Below are 19,834 nucleotides of genomic sequence, written 5' to 3' on the forward strand. Positions count from 1 at the left end.
TGGTCAGTGAAGTACCAGAGATTCAAAGGTCTCCAAAAGTCAGAAAGGTTTAAAGCAGAAGAAGAAAAAAAGAAAGTTGGGTGCCCCATTAATGTCTATGGAGGGAAGTAGCAAAAAGAAAATATTTCCGAATAATCACCATACTAGACTTGGCTGAAGATGAAAGACCACGGTTCTGATCGCACAACAAAGGAAGACCACCAGGATGCTGCAGTTCAGTGGGTACGAGTCAGCAAACAGTCTGTAGGAACACAAAGAACAAAAGCTCTCCAGCTCCAGTAATACTCCTCTTCTTGGCAGAGAGCAGCAGAGGAACAAAGTTCAGGTCCCATTATAAGGGTACACCAAGATTAACAGCCCCCAGGCAGTCCAAGATCCAAGCAACAGGAGTTGTACACAATCCAGATGTGTGCAACCTACAGGCCCCACAGCTTTTCTGAGGTTGAGGACCGTTAGGCAAAGTTTGTATGCAGTACCCTTTGGGTGCACTACAGCAACTCTGACTACAGGTAATATGAAACCCAACCTTTGGTATAAGCTTGTACTACACAGTTTGGTAGCGTGTTGAGCAGCCAGGCTAATCTCAAGAGGGTCAATATGAGCTGTAGGGGAGTTACACAGATTCACAGTGACACATATTCAAATAAACACACACAAGTTTTCTTGAATAAACAATTATTAATTTATTAATCAGTCAGTTAGAATACGCCTTCTTCAGAAGGGAACAATATAGAAAGTAACACACACATACACTTCCAATACTGTACACTTCGAGTTTCTAAATCAATCAAGACCCTTTTGGGATGGCCCACAGACACAGCCTACACCCTCAGGTGACTTCAATAGCTAGGGTGCTGGGGACATTCATATCTTACTGTTTGCATTTAGAATACTGTAGAAGTTGGTAAAAGGAAAAGTTTATTAGAACAACAAGAGACCACAAATATTCTTAAGTAGGCAAATACTTTTGGATTCCCTAAACAGAGTCATTCAGTATAATAGGCTAGGCCAAATTCAATAGGCAAAAGTCTTATATAGGATGAACCACTTCTGGTAGGTAAGTAGAAAAGTCTTTGCAGTGTTTTAGAAGTCTTTGAAGAAAAGAAGAATCAAATGTAGGGCCACAAGCTGTTCAGACTTGTGAGCAGTAGAAGATGCAAGCAACTCTCCAATGAGAGCTAAGTTCTCTCAGACTTTACAGTACCTTTGTATTGAAAAAAAAGTGCAGCAGAAGACTTCTGTTCCTGTGCAGCTCTGCAGATCTCACTGTTCCTGGGCCTCAGTAGTGGGAACAAGAGGGAGGACTTCTGGGGACTCCTGCACTGTAATGGGACAGTCACTGCTCGCAAACGGCAATCTTTCAAACAAGTGGCACTTCAGTGTTTCAGCCCTTGGGGACTACCGCAAATAGCAACACTGCGGTTTCTGGCTGTTGAGATGGACTTTCCTTGCTTCCGGGGTCCCGCACTCTGTTGAGGGGGCTCAGGCTCAGTCAGTCCTGCTTCCTGGGAGTCTGGCACCTCCCTCACTTCCTGCCCACCCCAAACACCCTGGAGCCAGAGGCGGGCTTCCCTCGTGAATACCGCCAAAGGCAAAGCAAACAATGGGACCAAACCTGGTTTGGCACGCAGAATAAATCTCAAGAAGGACCCTTCCACAAAGCATTGGCGAAAAAAAGAAGACCAGGGCCATTTTGACAAAAATGGCACCCTTCGGTGCTTTACTGTAGCTGCGAACGCAGGCCGTGGAAAATGCACACCACGGTAGTTAAAACCACTGCCTTCAGCCATTCAGTGAGAAAAGGGTAACAAAAAATGTAATATGAGAAGCTAGACAAAGGGGATACTAGGTAACCACTCCAGAACCCTATTGTAAGATAGTGTGTGCTGGGTCTAGAAAGTTGCAAATGTAAGTAAAGTCCATTTCACTTTACTGCTCTTGGAAACAGTAGTTTATCTAAGAGAAGGTATTTAAACCTTTGGGAAAGGTGCAAGACTTCCCTGTGCCACGGTGCTGAAGGTGCTGTGTGACAATGTAAAAGATGATTCATATGGAGTTTGTCAGACTCCACAACCAAAAGAAACACAAGATCAAAATCACAAAAATAGATGAGAGAGTGGGGAAAAAGGGTCTCAGTCCCCAGGTTAAAAAAAAAAAAATCAAGTCCTCAAAATCCAGCAAAGTTGCTGGGGGTCTCAGAGGTGGAGGGAATTAGCACTTTTCTGAGAATTCTCCCCAACAAGGACAACAATATAAGTGATGCAGGACTAGCTGGTCATGCCCACCATCTCATTGGAGGGGGGCATTGAAGATCTACACTGAAGGAGCAGAGCCTTGCGGAAGATAGCTTGAGCAAGGGTTGTTCCAGCAGCAGACTTCAGTGTCCGTCTGAGGACTATTATGGGACATTTTCTTGGTTCCAGTTGTTGACTCAACAAATGGCTCTAGATCCCCTCCTGACATATGGAAACCAAGGCTGCCTACTTATGGGGCCTGTGACATTCAATCTCTGGGGGGGCTGTCCAATCATGAACAGCCTGCTCAGGTACAGTCTCATTGGTTGAAAGGGGTATTGGGGCCGTCTGCCCGCAGAGAGAGAAATACCCTATTTTACCATTTCCTACCGCTACTAGAGAGGAAGAGGGCCAACAAAGTCAGTGAGTCGAAGACAGGGCTTAACCAATGAGGGTAGCCAACTAGTGCTCCCAAAACAAGTGAGGAAGGTTAAAAAGACCTCACTCACGAAAATGAAGACAGGATCACACAATCTATCCGCAAATACCCTTGGAGAAAACAGATTACTGTTCCACAGTTTACCAACCTCATGGGGTGCACCCCGCATGCTACGGCCAGCGGCAGCAGAGATCGACTCAACGCCCGTCTCCCCACGTTACAATGAACAGGATACTACAATCCCCAGCATTCCCACGACCTCATGAACGTAAGCTTTCCGATATACGGAAGCTTAGAAAGCAGCTTGTGGCTTCCAAATAGAGCTTTGTTGTTGCTGGCCGCAGTGTTATGTCGGCTCCTGTTGTCCTTGTCCCATGCTGTCCTCTTGTCCATCCCTTTTAACATCACTCCACTTTTGTCTGTGCCCTCTGTCCATCCGTTGCTCCCTTACCGCCGTTTTACATTTATGGTATGTAGAACTCCGGCCTGCTCATCCTGGACTGCCTCCATCTTTCCCTGACTGTTTTTGACTTCTATTCTGACCTTCATCATTGCTGGATAAAAAATGCATTTTGATTATGTTCAATCTCGGATAGTTAATATTGTACGGAGTGGAACTCTTCTCAACCAGCTCAAGACACTGCGGCTTAGGTAGTTACCTGTGGTAGCGTTCTCATGCTGTCGGGGTTGATGCGGAATAATGGACAATAGTTGGAAATGTCCTTCAACTGTCATTAGATCACAGGGATCTTGTTTACTCTCAACCTTCCTGTGGACAATCTCTTCTGATCTCTTTCGGTCACTCAGAAGGAATTCTAACTTGGACAGGTGCACATGCTATATTTTATTGGCGAAATGAATAGAGTACTGTTGCACTGTCAACCTTACACTAGCTGTTAATCTTGCTTGCAACCTCCTGGGGAGGTGTTCGGTTATATCTCCTCGCTAACTTTTAGAGACTCTTTGTTACTTAACATGTTTTAGTGTTCAGTATAAAAGGAGTAAAAGGTCCATGAGGGCAAGCAACATTGCACAACAGTGTATGTCCGACAATCAAAGATGAGAAAACTGCTAAATCTTTATTAACACCATTTGAGGGTTTAGACACAACAGTTGTCATCTGGCTAAATCATAGTGTTGCAGGTACTAAAGCAAAAGGCTATTTAGCATAAGGTCAAGCAGCATACTGACCTGCTTCAGATTCCCACTCAAAGTTGCATAGATTGCTCTTTCATACCGATTGAACTGCTCCTAAAAGACACAATCAACAAAAATATGCCATTTATTAACCTAAAGCACTGATCTGAAAACACCAGCACAGATAGTATTTAACTAAAGTGCTTGAATGTACCTGTAAAAATACCAGTGCTCTCAACAACACCAAACATAACAAACATTGCCTTAATTTATCCACACAACCCATATAACCCAGTGTTCAAAACCACCTGTTCAAACAAAATATAGAACTTACATCCTCTGCCATTCGCCAACAGCAGGCCTTCCAAACACATCGGTAAGGGTTCCCTTCTACTGCCTGCAGCTCTGACCCTGTAGAAAAATGTGAAAACAAGCAAGCAACTGTTTAGTTCAAGCTTTTAAGCAATCCAAGCAGTATTTTTAACATCCAACTTCCCAACAACACGCGTAGCTCAAAGCGAAGAAACATTTCTCATGGAAGTGTTCCAACCCAAAATCTTACTTAGTTTAAACCTTTAGGGGACATCTTCACACTGATGAAGGATAGGCAAGACAGAGAAAAAGGGCCTGAACCTCAACATCTTAAAAGTACCTTTGAAGAAAAGATCATCATAGCGTGTAGCATCAGGGAATCCTATTCCACAGTTTTGATGCTGAGAAGAGAAGTTAAGGTGACAGGGCACATCCATGACCCCGGTAACAGAGGCGACAGGGGAGGGGTTCGGAGGGGTCCTAGTATTTAGCACCCAAGAGTGTCTCTGCCTGGCCAGGTCTCTTTCTTCTATTTGAGAACATGTCAAGGAGCAAGAGGGATAAGAGCAGCCGGATAAGCCAGTACTAGACCTGGGAACTACAGCCATTGTATACTCAGAAGAAAGGGGACCTAAAGAAAAACATCACCCGGGATGCACCTGGGTGCAGTAGCCAAAACCTGGGCCAGACCAGTCATGCTTTAACAAATCCTTTCTGTTTTGAAGCAGTCCAACATATTAAAGAACTCAGAAAGGAGCCCACAACAACCCTGCCCCCCACAAATGTCAAACAGGGATCCAGAGCGCAGCTGGAGACTGCAACATGCACCACACAAGGCACAGCACAGTGGGGGAAAGAACACTTTACCCACAGTCTTTAAATAACATTTACTTCAGAATACTCAAGCAAAGAGAGGGCAAACTGGAACAAACAAGGCCTGGAGCAGAAGGAACATGCAGACTGCATTTGAGTCTGGAGAACGGGTGGGGCCTAAGCTCTTCTTGAAGACTACCTGGTTTAGGCAGGACGGATGGGACCAAAGATTCAGTTGACCATTTCATCCAATGGTTTGGACAGGGGAGGAGGGGGGAAAAGAGGAGGAGGGGGGGGAAGAGGAGGAGGGGGGGAGGAGGTGGGCCGGAAGAGGAGGGGGGGAAAAAGGGGGGGGGAGAAAGGGGGGAGGGAGAAAGGGGGGAGGGAGAAACGGGGGGAGGGAGAAACGGGGGGAGGGAGAAAGGGGGGAGGGAGAAAGGGGGGAGGGAGAAAGGGGTGGGGGAGAAAGGGGTGGGGGAGAAAGGGGTGGGGGAGAAAGGGGTGGGGGAGAAAGGGGTGGGGGAGAAAGGGGTGGGGAGAAAGGGGGGGGGGGGACAGAGGTGGAGAGATAAAGACCAGGAAGCAGAGCAATGAGAAAAGCGAGAGATCAGTTACAGGGTGAATTTAGGAGGAGAGAGCAGTGAGATCAGGAGACGGAGTGTGGAGAGAGGGAAATCGAGAAAGAGGGGTGGAGGTGAGATGAAACAGTAGGGAGAAGCCGAGGAATCTCTTAGGTACGAATTGGTGCAGTCACACTGTGTGAGACTACACAAGACTTATCTGCTTGTCATAAGGTAACCCCCCTTTTGGTATAGGTCTGTGTACTACACAGGTTGGTAGTGTGAATGAGCAGCCAGGCCCATCTCAAGAGGGGTAGATGTGAGCTGTACATATGAAACCATAAATACAAGTAGCCAAGTAACACTTAGACTCAAGGTTTCAGTTTTTATTTCATTAACATCAATTTTTAAATAAGCGTTCTATAAAAAGGCAATTTGTTGTAACAACGTAAATATACTTTAAAATTACTTTTCAGAATAAAAACAAGTTAGTGGATAATCTTTGGACATGGTTCTTGCACAATTCCTACACCCTGGTGACTTCAATCACAAGGACAGTAATGGCATTTATACATCACACTAGTAAACTTTGCAGATTCTGAGGTTGTAGAAAGGAAAGGTCAGAGAAGGAAAAAGGTTAGACAGTTTCTCAGTGTATGTGAGGACAACTAAATCTTCGAATGAAATCTAGATAAGCCTCTCCCAGCAGTAATAGTATACAACAAGCTACCACCTATTTCCCGACCCACAAGAACTGTCAATTCATCCTTTCTGGTCGTGCCTAGATTTAAACGAAAAAAAAAACAGGAGGAAGTAGCTTCCCTGTTATGGCAGCACAAGCATGGAACGCCTTACCTCGCTCACTGAGAGCAAACCAATCCTCCTTCATGTTCAGGCGTAATATGATAAAATGACTGGTTAGTAATGACAAGTGGACAGCTCTAATCTGAGACCATCAAGAAGATCTGTCCTTTCGACTGCCTAGCAACCCTCCCTGACCACCCATTTTCTCTATAAAATACCCGTCACCTATGTATATAGCTTCTCACCTTATCTTGTATAATTCACTGTATATGTCTATATTTGTATCCACTGTAACTAAGTTTAAAGTATACCTGTAACCTATTTTGCAAAAGGCGCCCAGTTACCTCCGGGTTGGGTGCCCCATACAAATACATAAACAAACCTATGAGGGACAAACAGTATCAAAGTCAATGGACTAAAAGAGTATTCAGGGAGCCAGGACAGCCAAAGTCATTTGGGACACAGTATATGGATCTGATGCACTTCTTAGATCAAAGTCTTGCACACAGTTAGAGAGTCTTAGAAATATCACTTGTAGGGTCACAAGCTGTTGAGCCTGCAACAAGAGAGTTGGAATCAACTTGTAAAAGGTAAGCCAATGCAATTTCCAAGTGAGAAAAACACGGCTACAGGCAGTGAGGCAAGTAGCCCAAGCCTAAACAGTACCTCTGGTAAGAAGAGTGGTCCAGCTGGATTCTGTCTAGCTACAGCGGAGCACACCCTTGTTCCTGAGCCTCAGTCGTGGGGACAAAAGGGAGGACCTCTGGCGGGCTGCTGCAGCTGTACTTGGGAGGTTATTGGCTAAAACGGGCTGTTTTAGGTTCAGTGGCACTTTGCGGTTTCAGCGCTTAACAGCACCGATGCGGATCACAGATACCAGTTGGCAGTCCTTCGGCCCTGCACTCTAGTGAAGGGACTCTGGATCTGGAGGTCCTGCTTCTGGAGCGTCCTTAGGAGGCTCCTGGAGCTTCTAGCCAGATTAGTTACCGCTGCAGACGTTTCACTCTACTCTGGATGCTCGACCCATGGCATTGGGCTTCTGAAGAAACGAAGAGGCACAGCAAGTCGAGCATGGTGGTCCAGTGGAGTTCATCTTGGATTTAGCTGGTCCCACTAATGCAAGGTGAGTAGTCGTTCCGTTCGGAGCTTCTCTGTAGAGGTGAAAAAAGTAGTTCAGCACTGCAGCAGGGCTTCACCAGGCAATTCAAAGGTCCAGGAGGTTGCAGTAAGCTTCGGTCATGGTTTCTTCATCGGGTGTTTCTCAACAACTCTGCCTGTAGTACCAAAAACCTAACCTTTTAAGCATGTTTCTTTCATTCATGCACAGCCTAGGCTGTCAATCACACAGCACGGTGGCTGTCCTGCCAGGACAGACGCCAGCCAATCAGGACTACTTGCATTCAGGCAATCCTAGAGACAAAGTACAGGGGAGTGTCGGGACCCTCCCTTGCATCCTGTCCTTCCAGACACACTGGAGCCAGGGGGCGGGCTTCAGGGTTAAAGCCTGTGTTAGGCAAAGTTTGTATGCAGTACCCTCTGGGAACACTACAAACAACTGACTACAGGTATAGGAAACCCAACCTTTGGTATAAGCTTGCACTACAGTTTTAGGTTTCTTGAATAAACAATTAATTTATCAGTCAGTTAGAATAAGCCTTCTTCAGAAAGGAGCAATATAAAAGTAACACTCAAATACACGTCATGAAAAACTCACTTTTAATATCTCTAAATCAGTAGATACCCTTTTGGGATGGGCCACAGACACTACCTACACCCTCAGATGACTTCAATTGCTAGGGTGCTGGGGACATTAATATATCACTGTTGAATTTAGAATCAGATAGTAATAAGCCAAAAGAAAAGATTATTAGAACAACAAGAGACCACAAATTGTCTTAAGCAGGCAGATACTTTTGGTTACTCCAAGAAGAGTCATTCAATCCAATAGGCTAAGCCAAAGTCAATGGTCAAAACGTCTTATATCGGATGAAGCACTTCTGGTAGTTAAGTGGAAAAGTCTTTGCACAGCTTCTTAGGAGTCTTTGATTAAAAGAAGAATCGAATGTAGGGCCACAAGCTGATTGGACTTGTAAGTAGTAGAAGATGCAAGCAACTCTACAGCAAGAGATAAGTTCTCTTAGACTTTGTACAGTTCCTTTAAAGTGAAGAAAAGATGCAGCAGACGACTTCTGTTCCTGTGCAGCTCTGCAGATCTCACTGTTCATGGGCCTCAGTCGTGAGAATGGGGGACGTCAGGGGTCTCCAGCACTGCACTGGGACAGTCAAAACTCGCAACCGTCAAACTTCACTTTCAGTGGCTGTTCAGTGTTTCAGCTCCTTGCGTCTACCGCAAATAGCAGCACTGCGGTTCCTGGCTGTCGAGATGGACTTTCCTTGCTTCTGGGGTCCCGCACTCTGTTGAGGGGGCTCAGGCTCGGTCAGTCCTGCTTCCTGGGAGTCCGGAGGATCTTCCTGGAGCTCTTGGCCAACTTAAAAGCAAAGCACACAATCTGGTCCAGCAGCAACTCTGTGGAAATTCAACCAGATGGATTTCCAGATGGCTTACTTTGGAGTTGATTGGTCCCACCAACTCAAGGGGAGAAGAAGTCCTTGCAGGGGCTTCTCTGTCGATATGAATTTGGAGTTCCAGCGCAGCAGTAGGGATTCACCAGGCAAACCAACGGTCCAGGAGTTGCAGCAGGCGTCCTCTTCAAGTTCTTCGGTCCAGTGGTCGACTCTGCCTTCCAAGCCAAAAGCCTCGCCTTTTATTCAGTTTTCTCCCATTCATTCTAGCCTAGCTGTCAGTCACCCAGCAGGGTGGCTGTCCTTGCCGGACAGTCAGCCGGCCAATCACCACAGAGTGCATTTGGGTCTCCTAGGAGACGAAGCAGAGGGAGTTTCGGCACCTCCCTCACTTCCTGCCCCCACCAGACAACCTGGAGCCAGAGGCGGGCTTCACTCGTGAATCCCGCCAAAGGCAAAGCAAACAAAGGGACCAAACTTGGTTTGTCACGCAGAGTAAATCTCAAGAAGGACCTTTCCACAAAGAAATGGCAAAAAAGACGACCAGGGCCATTTTGACAAACATTGCACCGTTAGGTGCTTTACTGCAGCTGCAAAGGCAGCCCACGGTATATGCACACCACAGTAGTTAAAAGTGAACCACTGCTACCAGCCATTCAGTGAGGAAAGGGTAACAGAAAAATGTTACATGAGAAGCTAGACAAAGGGGATACTAAGTAACCCCTCCAGCACCCTATTGTAAGATAGTGTGTGCTGGGTCTAGAAAGTTACAATTGTAAGTAAAGTCAATTTCAATGTACTGCTCTTGGAAACAGTCGTTTATCCAAGAAAAGGTATTTAAAACCTTTGGGAATTCTGAAAGACTTCCCTGTGGCTCTGCACTGAAGGTGCAGTGTGACAAAATGTAAAAGATGATACCCATGGAGTTCTCCACAACCAAAAGAAACAGAGTGCAAAATCGCATTAAAATACATGAGAGAGTGGGGGTAAAGGGTCCAACTCTGACCAGGTAAAAAGAAAATTAAGTCCTCAAAATCCAACAAGGTTGCTGGGGGTCTCCAAGGTGGAGGGAATTAGTACATTTCTGAGAATTGTCCCCAACATGGGCCTTATGGGAAGAGGTTTTCTCAGAATGCTCACTCACCCTCTCTCTTGATTGCCCTCCTGCACCCAATGTTTACCAGAAGCAGGTTTGACCTTATGGGACTGTATGTGAAACCCACAAGTCAGCAGCAATGGCTAGTTTCTTAGGATCCAACTCCTTCGAATCTGCCAAGTACTTCAACCCAACCACACAGGTCTTTTAAAGAACAATTCACAAATGTAACCCAAGTATTTCCTTCTTTCTTTTTGTGGTCTAAATATCTTGAAGGTATTGGGCAGGAGTCTTCCCAAACTTCAAGAGGAGAGCCTGTTTCAATTTCTCAAAGTATTTTCTGTCAGCCTTAGACAACTCCATAAAGGCACTGCAGCCCGTATGGGGAAGTCTGCTGAGCAAGCAATCTTATCAGGCTCTACTTCTTGCACTTCACAGGCATATTCAAACACAGTCAACCAATCTAGGACATCATTTTTCTCATCATTCATGCTCAACTGATCCTTAGGAAATCCTGGATGAGAGGAGAACACAGAGCCAAAACCAGACCATCTGGGAGGAGCCTTGATACTTTTGCATCCCTGCCGACTCCAGGTGGAATTCGCTGTCCTTATGCTTTCCGACCCTATTTCTGCGAGCCTACGTTTTTCTTTCTTCAATTCAAATAAAGCTTCAGGTTTCAGTGGTAGCAATAGAGGTTTCAATATGTCATCCATTCGAATTTGAAGCACCCTGGAGAGAAAAGCATGTCTAATAAAATCTATGTTTTTAACCTCGGGCAGACCTGGATCAGAACAATCAATCCAATTGGTGTTGCACAGTAAAAACGTCACCTTACCGGATGATCAAACTAACTGGAGGTTAGTCATACTTTTGTTCACTTAAGGACGAAAGGTATGGAAATACGTTTCAATTTGTGAATAAGCAGAAAGTACTTTACAAGTTGTAAAGAGATACTCACCGCCATTGATATTTGGATCGTGATAGAGTTTCCACCCTTCCAGGGTTGCCGCTCTCCAGGCCTGGCCACACCGTTTGCACAGACGCTGAGCCTTAAAATAGAGGAGAGAAATATTACAACCGTATAGCAATGATTTTAAAACCTACAGAAAGCACACAAAAAGATTATAATAATTAGTAAAATTATTCAGCATTTAGATTTTGGGTTGTGTTGAAATCAAAGTGCTCTTGTACTGAATCTGTGCAGTGTACGTGGGGGAGAAAATGGTCAGACCAGATGGGTTATTCCCATTAGATGTCATACTATATGCACAGCATGTGAATCTAAGCAGATACAATCATCTGAAATACGATTACGGTGAGTAATGTATGTGTTCTGATGCTGTGCATAGACTAGCGAGCAGTACCCAGAGATGGTGGTGGGATGTGTAAAGGAACAGTAGCAAAGATGTCTTAGCACTGTTTGGCCCATCTGAGAATCAGACCTAGAGTATGTATCTATGCAGTAGGGTGGTGTAAAAGTGGGTACAGAACTCCAGGTTGCTGCTTTGCACATGGATCTAGAGGGACATCTGCAATGAATGCTATGGTAGCCCCCGTGTCCTGAGTCAAGTGAGCTCTAGGCGTGAAGGGTAGATCTCTCTTAAGAGTGCAACACAGTGTGATGCAGTTTACGATCCACTTTGAAATAGTTGACTTGGCGAAAGACTCCCCTTCTCTACCAGCTGCCACTGATACGAAGAACTCGCTGTTTTTTCCACAGTGGCTTTGTCTTTTCCAGATAGTAAATGACCGTTCTCCTCACATCTAGTGTGTGGAGGCTCCTTTCTGCAACGTTAGTGGGGTTATGGAAAAAGGTAGGTAGTTCTACTGACTGGTTTACATGGAACTTTGAGATAAATTTGGGCGCAAAGTAAGGGTGTGTGCGCAAACTACCTTGTCTTCGTGAATCGTGACAAAGGGGTCCTGAACTGAAAGGGTCTGCTGTTCAGCAACTCTCCTTATAGAGGTGATCGCCACTAGGAAGGCAGTCTTGTAGGTGAGTGCCTTCAGTTAGCCTTGTGCAATGGTTCAAAGGGAGGTCCCATTAGTCTGGTAAGACCAACATTCAGATCCGATCCGGGGGCTGGGTTGGAGATAGGGAGATAGGGAGATGAAGTCTCTTTACCCCCTTCATAAAGGCATTAATTACAGGAATCTTCCACCACAAAACCTTGCTTTGGGACGCGGTGTATGCCGAAAGAGCGGCTAAGTGGACCTTTAGAGAACTGATAACAAGTCCTGAATCTAACAAGTGAGTTAGGTACAGGACAATATCTTTAGGAGAGCAATCAATAGGATTGATGCCCTTGCCATTACACCAGATAAAGCGCTTCCACTTACTGGAGTAGCAGTGTCTGGTGGTAGGTTTACGTGCCTCTCTGAGAATGTCCATGCATCATGACTGGTTCCTGATGCATCTTAGGGGAATGGGAGGGGGATCGGGGGGCGGGAGAGACGAGCGTAGGCAAACCTACCAGACAATGTTATCCAGAGACTGTTTCCCTTGGACGGTCTGTGGGTATCTGGAGGCGTAGTCTATCATTGGGCATTTTCCAGAGTGGTGAATAGGTCGATCTCTGCAAAGCCCCATTCAGCAAAAACATTGAGTAAAATGTCCTCTTGTAGTCGCTTCTCGTGCTCTACGGGTGGAGGGGGGTGGGGGTGTCTCTGCTGAGTACGTCTGCCAGTAGATTGAGTTCCCCTGGAACATGTTGTAAGAGGACGAACATGTGTGAGAGTGCCCACTTCTAGATGGTCTGGATAGCCCTAGAGAGGGAGTGCCCCCTTGTTTGTTTAAGTAGTACATGATTGTGGTACTGCCCGTGAGGACTAGTACTGTCTTTCCCTGGAGATGTGTCTGTAAAGCCTTTAGGGCCTTCAACACTGCTAGCAGTCCAACAGATTGATGTGATTGGATGCTCCTGCTGGAGACCAAAGGTCGTGCGTGGTCTGTTGAAGGTGAGCCCGCACCCAGTCAGAGATGCGTCTGGCGAGAGTGGCCTCAGTGCTACTGCAGGGGTGGTGAAGGTTTTTCCCCGACATATGATAGGTTATTTCGAACGCTCTTAATACCCAGAGGTTTATAAGTGCGGACCCAGGGATCGAACCTGTGTTGCTGCGTGTCATCTTGCTTCAAAGACAATCACGTTGCCGCTGAGCTATCCTCCTGCAGAAGGTTCTCCCTTGACCACCACTGCAGAGACTGAACGAGAGTTGCAGAGGCAACCACTAGATCGTCCCACTGGTCTGTGGCCCGACACCATTGGCTCGAGCGCCACTCTTGCATGGAGCGCATGCACAGACAAGCGTGAGGAACTAGGAAGATGCAGGAAGCCATCATACCCAGCGGTCGCATGGCTTTGTGTACGGTCACCTGGAGCCTACATAGTGAGAGATCTGGAACAGCATGTTTTGGACCCTCTCGTTGGAGGGGAAGACAAGCCAGTCTTCTCTCCGAATTAAAGCCCCTAGAAACTGTGACCTTGCTGGGGGTCAGGCTGGATTTATTTTCGTTGATAGAGAATCCTAGGTATAAGAGGAGAGCTACTGTCTTCTGGGTATTTGTCTGGCATGTTCTGTATGTGTCCCCTGTTATGAGCCAGTCATCGAGGTAGGGATAGACTGGGATGGACTGCCTGTGCAGGTGAGCCGCCACTACAGCCAGTACCTTTGTGAACACCATTGGGGTTGAGGCAATGCTGAAGGGGAGAACCTTGAACTGAAGGTGGGCGTCTTCCATCATGACCCGAGGTACTTTCTGTGCGCTGGCAACATTGAAATATCAAAGTATGTATCTTTCATGTCCAATATGGCCATGTAATCCCCCTGCAGCAGCAGTGGGATTACCTCTTGAAGGGTTGTCATCCTGAATTTTTGAGGTTTTACATACTTTTTCACAGGAAGCAGTTCTAAAACAGGGCGCATGGCGAGTTCCTTTTTGGGTACAAGGGAGTACAGTGAATAAATACCCTTGTTTATTTTGAGAAGGGGGACAACGTCGATGGTGCCCTTTTCCAGCAGGACCTGAACTTCTTCCAGCAGGATGCGCAGGTGTTCTGCCGACAGACGTCTGCTTCTTGGTGGGTGGTAGCGAGGTGGTCGGAGAAACTCGATACAATACCCGTGGATAACAGTCTTTAATACCCACTGATCCAAAGTGATCCCGTCCCAGGCATGGTAAATGACTGGCAACCCCCCAACAGGGAAGCGTGGGAGGGGGAGCTGTACCGATAAGTCACTTGGAGGTGGAGGCCGGGGAGCCTCTAGAAGCAGAGTTTCTACCTCTGCCCCTGCCCCTACAAGAGCCTCTTTGCTTGTACTGGAAGTTGCTAGAGGAGCCCCAGTGGGCACCCCTGAAACCATACTGACCTTTGGGCGAGCGGGAGAAGGATTGGCCAAGAAAGGACCGGCGGGCGTTAGGGCCGCCGCGTTGTTGAAAGCGTTTAGTCGTAATCTGGCTAAGTGACTTTAAAGTTTCATGCTCCTTTTTTGCCATTTCCAGGGCATCGTCAACCGCCTTCCCGAATAGGTTAGATTCCTCCACAGGCTTGTTAATTAAGGAGACTTGTGTTTCGGTTTTGAACCTGGAGTTTTTCAACCAGGCATGCTGCTTGAGTAGGGTGCCCTGGGCAAGGATGCATCCAGCAGTTTCGGTCAGGTCGAGTGTGTTTTTCAGGATATTCTGGGTTACTTGTCTGCCTTCGGCCACCATCGCCAGCGGGCTTGATCAGAAAGTTCCGAAGGCCATCCTGTACTATGCCCCACTCAACATCACTGTGGCTCGTAAGGAGCATTGTGTTGTGTTGTTGGCAATCTTCATGGAGTAGGCTGCAGAGGCAGTGATGCGCTTACCAAGGGTGTAATGTGTTTTGCAATCTTTGTCTGGAGGGGATTCTACCGAAGAATGTGGTACCCTTGCCCGTTTGCGAGTGGTTGTTACGACCAGGGAGTCTGGTGTGGCGTTACTCCTAATGTAGAGGGGACCAAAAAGGGCCGGGCGAAACACTTTTTCCACACATGGATTAACTGCCTGTTCCTTGGGGAACACTGCAAGAAGATTAAGACTACAGGAGTAAGCAGTAAACCCACTTGGTAGCAGTCTGCACCACCCAGATTTACCTGGTAGCTGTGGCTGAGCAGTCAGACTTCTCTCAAGAAGAGTAAGGCAGTATATAGAGTATACACAATAGGGCTAAAAACACAGTGGAACAAGCAAACACTGACCAGAGCTTTGTATCAAAAGTATATATTTAACACACACTTTAAAAACAAACTAGCACTCTAAATCAAAAGCAAGTTCAAACAGTCAGATAAAGTATAAACACCTCCCTTGATAACCATTAGACAGAGTTAAAACACCACTATTTGTTAAAACAGATGTGAGCACGTAACCTAGATGGCACTCCGGCACAGCATAAAAATAAAACAGTTCCCAACACTTTTATAAGTTCAAAGCAAGTCAATGAAGGCAGTATACACTGTAGAGCCAGAGTTCATAGGCCAGGCCCACTTTAAATGGAGCAAAGCGAAATGTGCCCAGGATCACAAGATTTAAAATGCACTAAAAGTCTTTACAGAAAGTTCAAAAGAGGTTGTGGTGGTTCAAGAAGTAAGGTTAGAAGGTCTGGGGCCAACCCAGTTGGAAAGCCAAGGATTTAAGGTTCACCTTTAGCAATCCGAAGAAAGGGAGGCCAGGTGGAACACAGTACCTTAAAGAGAGAGGAAGTTCCAGCGGCGGCAGTTGTTCCTGGCAGTGGATGCAAGTCGTGGATTCGACCAGGGGAAGAGAAGATCTCGTCGTAGTTGTTTCACTGCCCAGGGTAGAGACCAGCCGCAGAGTTCGTCGGTAAAAGGGTCGTTCCTTTTTATTCGCGGTCAAAGTGGTGAAGCTTGGCTATCCGGTCGCCGGGGTGCTTGGCACGGGCGAGTCGATCAAGAGACGTCTTTGGAAGGCGAAAGGGGCGAACTGGTTGATCCTACCAGCTCAGAGGGAGAAGACTCTTCCAGCAGAAGATGATCTCTTGTCGTCGGGAAAGTGGTGAGGTGTTGCAGCAGGGCTCCACCGATGGTGTCGTCGTTGCAGATGGCTCAGCTTCTTCCCTCTTCGGATTTCTAAGGTCCTGTGGCGACTTCTGAAGTTCCAGTCCAAAAAGCCCTGCTTTTATGCAGAAAAAACCCCATTCAACAGCCTAGCTGTCACTCAAACATGCTAAGTGTTGAGCCGGGCGGCTCACCACTGGGCCAATCAGAATAGAGTGCGACTTGAGTTGCTAAGGCAATGCAGTCCAGGGTGCCAATTCCCCTCCCCACACATCCTGTGGAACCCAGACAGAGTGGCACCATTTGGAGGGCTTCTGTGCAGAACCCCGCCAAAAAGTGGAACAAAGGGCTCGACCATGGTCAGAGTTACAGAGACGGACACGAACGCCATTTTAGAAGAGTTCTGGCAAAAAGACCTAACCGTGAATTTAATATTAAATAAATAAACTGGCGATATCTTTAACATTGCACAAAAAAGTGGTGCGTTTAAAAATCAATGGGAAAATCCCATAGGAAATATTCTGGTGGAATATTTTGCGTGGTAACCACTGCCAACAGCCAGAAATCGACAAGGGGGGGACTGGACAGTGCCCCCTTTAAAACTGACCCAGGGGCAATATAATTAACCCCTTCCAGTACTGCCACAATATGATGGTTTGTACTGGTTCTGTTCACAATTTAAGACTAGTAAAGTCAATGGAGACTTTACATGCCCTGGGAGACAGTAGTCAGTCCCAGGGTATGGAGTCTATGTTTGGGGGTCACTATGACACCCCTGTGTTACTGCATCTAACAAATTAGATGATACCCTATGAAGTAAAAGAACCCATAGCCCAAAATCACACAAATAGTCAGAGACCTACCTCAAATCATGCCTAAGAGTGGGAGTAAAAGAGTTTCACTCTTAGCAGGAGAAAAAAACAAACCCCAAATATCCAGCAAAGCTGCTGGGGGACTCACTAGGTTTGGGAAATTACCCTTATAAGAGAATTATCCCTAACACTGCCTGCGTAAGAGAAGGGGACAGTAAGGAAGAAGCCAGGTGTCTTAATAGAATTTAACAAGGGAAGGGCTTGGCTAACCAGAGTCTTATCTTTGAGGATGTCCTGCACGAAGTCCGATTCAGGGGCGGCTTCGTGCACAGCAATTTTAAAATGGTCAGCTGCTCTTTTTAAGAGGGAGTTGAACAGCATTTGGTCATCCACCGGCGATGAGTCTCTCTGCGGAAGAGTAGTAGGGAGATCCAGACAAATAACGTCTGGGTCAGTGGCATGTGGTGGTGTGTACCACGAGCTCTGCTCTCCTGCGCTTAATTCCAGTCTGGGTTGTGATAGACTGTCTTGATCATAAAGGTTAAAGCCTTTGCAAGAAACATCCTGGGCTGGGTCCTCAGGGTCGTCCTCAAAGATATTATCTTGATTTTCTTGTGGTTCCTCCAAAGAGGGAAACTGGTCACTGGGTGAGGGAAGCTTCCAAAATTTTGAAGGGATGGGGCAAGAGTCCACTTCCCTGTGTCTTTTCAAGGCCCTTTCATACTGGTCTGAAAAGTCAAACCATTTTAGCCATCCACTTTTCAAACCTTTCCCTAGTCCATTCTGAGGAAGCTGAAGGTAGAAACCCTTATGTAAGGCCTCAGAAAAAGGCTTGGGGGCCTCAGAATCGTCCCTACAGGAAGTGGGAGTATTTTTGGAGTCCCCAAGTGCCGAAATAGTACCGAAAGCTCCTTGCGAAGCTTCGGAAGCCGTATTGACAGCGTAGAGGGTTTTGGCATACCTGTAGGCACTGCTGCGGTCGGCAACACAACCGAGTCCTTCAGCGTTCGAGCGCCTTTGGACGGCAGGTCAACGGTAGTGTGAGTTTTGAGCGAACCGCCCATTCCAGAAGTTGTTTTATGCCCATTTGTATGCCGCAGGTACAATTGTGGGGAGGGCGCAGAACTGCAAGGTTCGGAAGGCACCGCTGAAATTTTCAGCGAGCCTACGGGCGTTGAGGCCTTCGATCCCCCGCCAAAGAGGCCTTATGGGTTGTGTGCTTAAGTACACTTGGTTGTGGGTGCCCTTGTTGCCGGGGTGTGACCTATAACAGTGCCGGTGGCCTGTCTATCGGGCCTGGGAAAGGCATATTGGAGCTCATAGGCTCTGCAGAAAGCATGATGGCTTCTGAATCGGAGCCATGGCTGCCCACCGCTTAGTCCGCCTGTCTTTCAGCGTCTTAGGCCAAAAGATTTTACAGGCCTTAGACGAGCGCTTGTGGTCAAGAGGAAGACACTTGTTGCAGCGGCGATGGGCTTCTTTCCAGGGAAATTTGCTGTTAAAAGACAGGCAGAATTTAAAAGGAGTCCTCTCCATAGCAGAGGTTAGCAGCAGCCAGACCAAGAAGAGAACGAGCGGTGAAAGAAATGCGTTCTCTGAGAGAAGAAAGAAAACCAGGCCCCACTCTCCCTACTGTAAAGACCAGGTCTGAGGGCGAAGGTAAAGCCGTCACAACACCGAGCAGTCCGAGATGTAGGCGTCGGGAGCAGGCCACCCACGATACAGCCGTTGAGATGGTGGTCAAAATTGACTAAACAACCATAGGCCGTGGGAATAGATATAGCAATATAAACCCTTACAAGCTCTGCATAAGCAACCGACTAGGTCGGCGGAATAAAACAAGCTGGTGGCACTTCGACACGCGAGGGATTTTGGGTACACTGCACGTCACGTTAAGAATAGTGCCCATGTCGACCTCCCTTTCGATCTTCAAAAAAAATATGGAATACTCTGCGGTTACCACTAGATGTCACACTATATGCACAGCATGTGATTCTAAGCAGATCCACAAGCATCAGACATTTTAATCCTGCTCTTAGCCACTGTTTGTGTACCCTTCTGTGTCTAAGGAAACCACTTGGCAGGCCTGAAATGGGCATTGTGCACACAGGCTTACACTGAGTGAAGTCCTCACCCCAGTAGTGATTTAGACTGGTTTAGACCAGTTCCTGACCCTGTGGCAGCCTTTGTACATCCTGTGGGAGGGTACCCTGTATTGTATTGATATTTTATTTCTATTGCGCTCGTACACAGGTGTTTCAGAGCACGACAAGGCAAAGGGAAGGGGAACAGGGGAGAACAAAAACAACGATTTTACTAGGCCCAGCGCATGGGGGAGGGGGAGAAGTACATGGAAGGGGAGAGAAAACGAGAGTGCGGAGCAAGGAGAAAAGCATAAATAATAAATTAATACATAATAAAGACAGCAAACAATTGTAGTGCTGCCAGCAAGTGGCAAGTGCTAGGTTTAAGGCAGCAGGCTGGGTAGGTCTGATAAGTGCAGTAAGAAACAGTGAGCGGGGGGGGAGGGGGGGTGAGGTCGATGAACTGTATGGGTACAGATACAGGCCCCAGTGCAAGGGGTGGTCCGGAGGCAGTGTGTGATGGTGACCCAAGCATTGCCCTGGCGGCCACCCAGGTAATCTATCAAAACAAATGCAGCATCAGGGACCCCTGTTGCAGAATTTGGAAATATAAAACAATATGGGGAGCAACCAGGGCAAAGCCCCCGGACCGCCCACCCCTTGCAACAGCTGGGGGATGGGGGTCAGTGGTTGCTGTGCCTTGACCTTGCAAACCCAGTATGTTTTGTCTTTTAAAACTATTTGGCTCGCTATTGGGCACGGCTGAATACGAAGTTCAACTATTCAGAATTTGCAAAATAGTAAATGTATTGTTTGGTACAGCCCCAATCCAGAGAGACCTCTACTGAAGACTCCCTGCCACTGCAATGCTTTTGGTTAGAAAGTCCCACAGTAGCCCAACATAGCTCCTGGGATAAGGGCACTTATTAAGCACCACAATTGGTCCATATGTTACTTTTATCACCATACATTGGTTTT

At 46.9% G+C, this 19,834-nt stretch overlaps 1 protein-coding gene across 2 annotated transcripts in view; it reads right to left on the bottom strand.

The window, feature by feature from the left end:
- Positions 1-19,834, bottom strand: part of NUP107 (nucleoporin 107) — a 790,450-nt gene that overhangs the window by 397,661 nt on the left and 372,955 nt on the right. For both annotated transcript variants that reach the window (XM_069629720.1, XM_069629721.1), the window contains 3 exons: positions 10,880-10,970; positions 4,145-4,221; positions 3,865-3,924 (listed from right to left, as the gene is read on the bottom strand). In XM_069629720.1, the coding sequence (XP_069485821.1) occupies positions 3,865-3,924; positions 4,145-4,221; positions 10,880-10,970 (228 nt within the window). The remainder of the gene's footprint in view (positions 1-3,864; positions 3,925-4,144; positions 4,222-10,879; positions 10,971-19,834) is intronic.

Source organism: Ambystoma mexicanum, chromosome 12, assembly GCF_040938575.1.
Source record: "Ambystoma mexicanum isolate Mex_15411 chromosome 12, UKY_AmexF1_1, whole genome shotgun sequence".
Taxonomy (NCBI): domain Eukaryota; kingdom Metazoa; phylum Chordata; class Amphibia; order Caudata; family Ambystomatidae; genus Ambystoma; species Ambystoma mexicanum.